Here is an 8107-nt window from a genome sequence, read left to right as displayed (position 1 = left end):
CCGGTCATCCGGCATGGAGCAAAGTTCAGTCCGTGCACCGGATGTCTGGGGTGCAGGACCCCAGCGATCAGACAGATTTCTAGGGGCGGAGTACCCCTTTAAGGCTAAGTTTCCACTTGGTTTTTTTTTCTAGCAGTTTTTGGAGATCTGCCACTGAAGTTTTTGAGCCAAAGCCAAAAATGTATTCAAAAGAAATAGAACATATAAAGGAAGGACTTACCCTTCTCCTCCCTTATGGATCCACTTCTGACTTTGGCTCAAAAACTGCAGTGGCAGCATTCCAAAAACTGCTAGAAAAAAAAACAAGTGGAAACTTAGCCTAAGAATAAAAAGGTAAAAGTTTGCATGATCCAAAAAAACTTTCTTTTTTTCATTATACTTTACAGACAACTTGAGTGCAAAATTCCTGATAGAGCCAAGTAGCAAGTTGTGATATTAGATAAGCCCTAAATCCTGTAATAAAGCAAACACACGGATACATTAATCACAACAAGAATGCAAATGAAGGCAATAGAAACGCTCCGAGCTGTTGTTGTGTCAGGCACAGAACAATATGCTGCCGCATGAGGCCCCTCCCTGAGCCCATGATAGGTTGCTAAGAATAGTTGCAGTCTGTGTCACTGAAGGGCAAAGTATTTTGAAATAGAAACAAAGTTGTTCTCACCAGCACTTTAAAACCTGCAGCCCCTATGAAGCCATGCTGTGCACGGTAAACACACTGCCTGCTGCTATGTGGAAGAGAGGAGCATCTTTACCATAGAGATACGAGCACCCTGGGAAAAAGTCCCACACCCCAGTAAAATGCTTCCAGAGAGCACCACAGAGGACCTCATGCTACAGCAGCAGAGCGGCGCAGTTGGCAGACACCAACCAATCCCTAGACAAACAGGTAAAAACATCCTGAGTGACAATGGGAATACAGAGTCTTCTCATTCTGCGCTTACCAGCAAAGTTTCCATTTTTTATGTGCAGATTTTCTGCACAGGATTTTCTGCTGCAGATTTCAATGTAAACTGAATGACTGAACACAGCTTGAAATCCTGTGCATCAAATCTGCGCAGAATACTGTACGTGTGAATAGACCCTTAGGAAACTTTTATTTCTCTCAGTTTTTATGGACGTATTCACACTAGGACACTGTTCTCGCAGGACATTTTAGTGCCTACATTGCGGTATTGTACAGCAGCAGCCATATTTCAGATCATTGCTGTAACCAATGTGACAATGTAAATTTCCATTTATAAATTGCATAGGTTGATTGTTTTTATTTAAGGCAGTTTTATAACAGAGCAATTATTTCACCTGTTTTGTGTTTGCTTTTTGTTACTTGCAGTAAATGCCAATATTTTACTTACCCTATGCCATATTTAGGCTTTATGCACATGGGGGAGCTGTGTGCAGGAGGCTGTAGAAAGGCAATTGAAGTAGCTCATACAATGTAGCTCTAGTGTTGGACGTGAATATTCGCAATGCGAATATTTATCGCGAATATTGCGAATGTAGCTCTAAATATTCGCAATTACGAATATTTGCTTTTTTTTAACAGTACACATCACAATGATCATCCCTCCCTGCTTTTGTGGTGTAAACAAGGCTCCAATACTAGTTACTGTGTCAGACTGGCGGGCGCCCGAAAATTCGCAAATGCGAATTTTTGCACATATTGACCCCTCCCTTCTTTTAGCTCTTTTATCACGCGATATTGCGCATGCAAATTTTATGGTGAATGTGCATGCGAATTTTATGGCGCATAGTAAAAAAAAAGGCGCAAATATTGCGAATATATGATGAATATTCGTCCATATATTCGCAAAATATCGCAAATTCGAATATGGCCTATGCTGCTCAACACTAGTCTCCAACCATGCGGACCTCCAGATGTTGTAAAACCAACGGCTGCCCGGGCACGCTGGGAGTTGTAGTTTTGCAACATCTGGAGGTCCGAAGGTTGAAGACCACTGCTCTAGACAATCTATGGGGGAGATTTATCAAAACCTGTGCAGAGAAAATGTTGTCCAGTAGCTCATAGCAACCAATCAGATCACTTCTTTCATTTTTCACAGGCATTTTAAAAATTGAAAGAAGCGAGCGATTGGTTGCTATGAGCAACTCAGCAACTTTTCCTTTGGACAGGTTTTGATAAATCTCTCCCTATGTGCCCCAGTAGTTTGCTCCTTGCTGTACCCCATGACAGGGTTACTGGATATGTAATAAGGCACCCAGTGGAGAATAGTGAGGTAAAAAAAAATGGTCCGATAGAAATCAACAACATTTTATGGCCATGTGCATAAAGAGAAATGAGCAATTTACATATAAGGAACAGTTTTTTTGGTCCCACAATACAGAGCTGCTTTAGCTGATACAAAACCTGTGGGTTATTTTCTTTACTGACAAGAGATAAATGCATTTTTTGAGTCACAAAAACTTGTATTATACAATGGACACCAACAGGTCCCAGTGACTTCGAATGGGGTCTGTCGGCTTTCTGTTAGGTGACTGTTATTGTGCAGAATTGTAGCGGGGGGGGGGCTTAACTTGTCATTTTAACAGAATTTAAACCGAGTTCCCTGAGGCTAAGTTTCTACTTGTTGTTTTTTTGGGAAAAATGCCAAGAAAAACGCCAATTCTGCCGCATCCAAAAAACGCTGCGGCAAGATGTTAGCTGTAAATCAATGAGAAATCGCAAAATTCTTATTACACTTGGCGTTTTTCACTTTGGCGTTTTTTTAATCCTTTTGGCGTGTTTTTTTTTTGTGTCAAAATCGTGGTGTTTTTCTCCCATAGAAGTCTATGGGAATGAAAAAACGTCAAGAAAAACGATATGTGGGTTTTAACTTTGGCGTTTTTGCAGGTGGTTTTTATTCTTTTTTGGACTTTTAGCGATCCAAAAAAGTGATAGAGATACCTTTTTTAATAAAATTTTGTAGGGTATCATTAAATAAATAACTAAAAAGATACAGTAGTGAAGGAAAACATTGTATCCAAAATATATCTTTTTTATAACAACATTTTTAATAATTTTTAAAACAGAGATCAATTTATGTTGACCTAAAAATGTAGCCGACAATGATAAAAATGTAGTGTGTGTGTGTGTGTGTGTGTGTTTTTCACTTTTTTCTTTACTTTTTACATTTTGTTAGGTAGTACTACTACTCCCAGCATGGAACACACTGGTCCATGATGGGAGTAGTAGTACCTGTACTACTTGACAGATTCGCCCGTTGCGATCCTTCTGTATAATTTATAGATGCCCTCTTCTATGGTCCCCTGCACTGCGGTATATATACACCTATTCATATTTCCCGCAGAGAGCTGTGATTGGCCAGATGGTTCCAGCCAATCACAGCTCTCTGTGGGAAATAGGAATATGTGTATATATATGTCAGTGCAGGGGACCATAAAAGAGCGGCCGGCCGCATCTATACATTATACAGGAGGATCACAGTGGGTGTCAGGAGTGACATCCACTGTGATCTTTCCTTAACTGCAGGTACTCTGCTCCAAACTCTGCTCCATGCTGGGAGCTGTAGTACCTGCATTAATAGACAGATCGCAACAGGTGTCAGAAGTTACATTCACTGTGATCTGTCTATTAATGCAAGTACTGCAGCTCCCAGCATGGAGCAGAGTTTGCTCCATGTTGGGAGTAGTAGTACCTGCAGGTAAGAACAGATCACAGCGGGTATCACTACTGACACCCGCTGCAATCGTCCTGTCTATTGCAGAGATGTGGAGCGGCTCTATAGAGCGCTCGCATCTCTGCTCTGTACTCTGGCCAGTGATATGAATAGAACATCACTCATTCATATTTCCCTCTGAGAGCGATGATTGGCTGCAATTATCAGGCCAATCCCCACTCTGGGCGGAAAATATGAATGAGTGATGTTCTATTCACATCACTGGCCGGAGTACAGAGCAGAGATGTGAGCGCTGTATAGGGCCTCTCTGCTATATCATGGACGATCGCATCGAGCGATATGTCTATTAGTACAGGTACTACTACTCCCATCATGGAACAGTCTGTTCCATGCTGGGAGTAATAGTACTACCTAAAAAAGGTAAAGAAAATAGAGAAAAAAAGTGAAACACACACACAAACTTTATTAAAAATTAATAAAAATTTTGTTATAAAAAATGTTAATTTTGTTAATGAAATTTTTTTACATCACTACTGCATCCTTTATTTTTTTTGTACCCAACAAATTTTGGGTACCAAAAAAAAAAAAAAAAAACGCCAAAGGTGCCAAAAATGCTATTTCCGCACAAATGAAAAAAAGCCAGAAAAAATGCCAGACGCAGGAAATTGCACTTGTGTTTTTTCTTTTGTTTTTTCTTTTGTTTTTTTCTAACCAAAAAAACGCAGGACAAAAAAACAAGTAGAAACTTAGCCTAACAGAGATCCTTACACTGATGTGAACTTTAGCAGCAAGTATAGCTGTCTACAAAAAGTACAGCAAAAGTACAAAAAACTGAAAAGAAATGTCATGTTGGACTGTATTTGAAATTTTTGCACGGTGGAGTGTAATATGTTCTGATATTCCTCAAAATGTGTGCGATGTTCCAGCAGACTCAATGCTTATACAGTGGCTAATGGAGCTCAATATGGAGGCATATGAATATGGTGGCATATAAAGTGTCTGCTGTATTGTAGCACAGAGCAACAGGTACACTGTATGGTTATGTTCCCATGACTGTTTTACAACTCAATAAACTGCCATATTTTTACTTTTAGGGTTTTCCCTGTATTAAACAATACTTACTTTCCCTGCTCCTCTGTGCTGCAGATGACAGGTCTTTCAGTCCCTACACTGGTCCTGCTCTCCATTCAGCTCTGTAATTAGCTAAATGGGAAGCCAGACATCATTGAAAGTATACAGAACAGAAACATAGCAGGAACCTGATGATCTGACAGCTGCAGCAAGAGGTAGGTAAGTATGTCGGCTTTAAGGGCCCAAGAACACTGCAGAATTTCTGCCTGGAGACATTCCGGGCCGAAGTATGCTTGCAGCAGCCTCTCATTGATTTCAATGGGATCTCCCCATACACATGAATTTTTGGCATGGCTGTGTATACACACAGTATACACATAATTTGTGTATATATATATATATATAGCCCCCACACATGGTATATTTACACACAAGCACACTTGCTTTAAAAGAAAAAAAAAAAAAAGCTTGAGGAGGTCCACATGGAGAGTGCTGCAGGTCCTCTACTCCTCACAGATACTCTCCCTGCCCTTTCCCCTTGTCTGTCCCGACAGCAGATGAGAAGGCATGGCAAGAGGTGGATAAGTATAATTTAAAACCTTATGAATCCCATGCTGAAATGTATTTCAAAAGTACTGTCGCTAAAGGCAAAAATGTTTTAGTAATTACAATTCATGGGGATAATAATGCTGTCTAGTGTTGAGCGGCATAGGCCATATTCGAATTCGCGAATATTCGCGAAAATATGGACGAATATTCGTCATATTCGCGAATATTCGCATATTCGTAATATTCTCGTTTTATTTTCGCATATGCGAATATTCACGTGTGCGAAAATTAACATATACGAAAATTTGCATATACAAAATTTGCATATGCGAAAATTCGCACATGCGAAAATTAGCATATGCAAATCTTCGCATATGCGAAAATTCGCACGCCAGTCTCACACAGTAGTATTAGAGCCTTCTTACACCACATAAGCTGGAAGCAGAGAGGGATGATCACTGTGATGTGTACTGTAAAAAAAAAATAAAAAAAAAAACAAAAAACGAATATTCGTATTTACGAATATATAGCGCTATATTCGCGAATATTCGCGAATTCGCGAATATTCGCGAATATGCGATATTCGCGAATAAAATTCGAATTGCGAATATTCGCGAGCAACACTAATGCTGTCACTCAAAAAAAATATAACATATATTAAAATAACTACAAAAATGGAGAAAAAAAAAAGAAATATGTACAGACGCACATATACCCTAATTAAAGAACAGGTTCAACATGCATAACTTGAAAAGAAGTATTGAAAAAAAGCAAGTATTAACTTACATAAGTCAGTTTACATCAGGAGCTTTACTGAGATCTGACTCAATTATTATGGTTCCTTTCACCATTACCTGAGGGCGATACAGGTTTTTTGTTTTATTAACTTGGAACTTTTTAGTGTCACAACAACCCAATCTTAGTCATGGAATATTCCTGATATAAGGCCAGACCAATTGGGTCAGGTGCACATTGCAGAGTTTTTGACCGGAATTCCGCTTAGGAAATTTGTTCAGAAATTCCGATGCAGAAGAAACCCATTGCTGTCAATAGGATTCCACTGCACAGTACACACTACAGAATTTCAGCAGCTGACAATCAGCCGTTGAAATTCCACCGCCAAAAGATTCTTCTGTTTGAATTCCCTCCGCAGTCATTGCTGTTTATGGGGACGGCAATGTCCGCGTGGTCCTAGCACTGGCACATCCAATCAGCGCTGGCCGCACCCGGAAGCTAAGGACAAAATGTTTCCGTCTGGAGCTTCGTAAGTGTGAACCCGGCCTTAGGGCCCATGCACACTATGGGCATTCCACCCTGAGCAGATTCCGCTTGCAGCAGCCTCTCATTGATTTCAATGTGCATGGGCCTTAAGCATCCCATTAGGACAGAGCAGGTGACTTTCAGAACATTCAGGGCACACTGCATTTTGTAGAATTAGAATTCACTGAGAGAACATGGGCCCTGGCTAGACTTTACTCAGGGGGAATGTGCTTAAAGAACCTAATACCTTGCATTTTATACTCAGATTTGAAATTTTGTATCAACCACAACGGATGACACATTACAGTTACAATATAAGCAAATTGTAAGACTGATTTTATAGGACTATGGACCACCCTCAGGATAGGCATCATTTGCTGATCTGCAGGGTACCGGCAGCCAGATCCCCTGCCTTTCAGCTGTTTGGCACTACACAATGAGCAAGGCGGAAACAGTTGGCTCCGTCCATTGTGTAGTGGTTGACTGCTTGGGATAAGAAAAACAGTGACAAGTCCAGTGTGCCAATGGATAACATTGCAAGTATTAGAAATTTATTTTTTCTGTTGTGGAATAAGACAAAGTTTAGTAGTATTGAGCTTGTGTTCATTAGAGTGGAAACGTAGCATTGAGTTCATTCTGCAACCCCCTAGCATTGTGTATTTGAAACTGCAGATATATTTTTTGGTGTTACAAATTAGTGGTTGCTTAAAGAACAAGCACTATTTTCAGACAGGAGCTTGGAGGTTTGGAACTATGCTTTAGTGTGTTCACAGAGTACTGTGTCATGTACATATTGCATGTTCACAGTCATGGGTAGTTACACATCTGAACCTCAGATCTGATCCACATTGAGTGACGGGTACAACCCCATGATAGTGTATAGAAAGGGCAGGTTGTAGCAGGGCATAGGCCCTTGGATATCTACAATGGCACAGAAGGATGGGGAAAACCCTGTAGTTCTTTTGGCACAACCCAACTTTGGGATAATTTTGGGCATATATACAAGTCTCCAGCCCTGAGCTTGTCATGCCAGTGTTTAATATAAACACTATCCTTTTATCTGCAAAAGGTTTTGCACCATTAAAGACACAAGAACCCCATCCTGGTTGGAGCATGTATTGGAGTATGTACAGTTCAAAGAATTCAAAATGTTATAGTGTTTGTCAGTTAATGTTGCTGGCCCTTAGTTTACCTAATTTGAGCTATTGTACATTGAGCTGGAATACATTTGCCACATTGGACGAATCCTCTTAGCCAATCTTGTTTCTCTACAAACTTTTAAAAACTGTTGGTAATACATTTGACACACACAATATACTACACTTTTGTAGCATAATTTGCAACAATATTCTGCCACATTTTGCATTTTAACACTCCCATAATATGGTAACTGTGAAATTAGCTTGTGTTTTTTGGCCAGAAAATTAACTAATACTTCATGGTAATAATATCTGTAGGGGCTTGCAATCATGGAGGGAAAAATAGGATGACAACCGATAGGTATACCTCAAGTATGAGAGACATAATGAGAAAAAATATCCATAAAATCACATTATTTATTTGCAAATTATGGGGAAAATACGTATTTG

At 39.8% G+C, this 8107-nt stretch overlaps 1 protein-coding gene across 1 annotated transcript in view; it reads left to right on the top strand.

Annotated features, from left to right (window-relative positions):
- The first annotated feature begins 632 nt into the window (after window positions 1-632).
- SLC2A12 (solute carrier family 2 member 12) overlaps window positions 633-8107 on the top strand; it is an 81862-nt gene continuing 74387 nt past the window's right edge. Inside the window, exon 1 of the mRNA XM_056563324.1 lies at window positions 633-889. Within this exon, the coding sequence (XP_056419299.1) occupies window positions 802-889 (88 nt within the window). The 5' untranslated portion in view covers window positions 633-801. The remainder of the gene's footprint in view (window positions 890-8107) is intronic.

This window comes from Hyla sarda, chromosome 3, assembly GCF_029499605.1.
Source record: "Hyla sarda isolate aHylSar1 chromosome 3, aHylSar1.hap1, whole genome shotgun sequence".
NCBI classification, from domain to species: domain Eukaryota; kingdom Metazoa; phylum Chordata; class Amphibia; order Anura; family Hylidae; genus Hyla; species Hyla sarda.
This window is presented reverse-complemented; position numbering and strand designations above follow the sequence as displayed.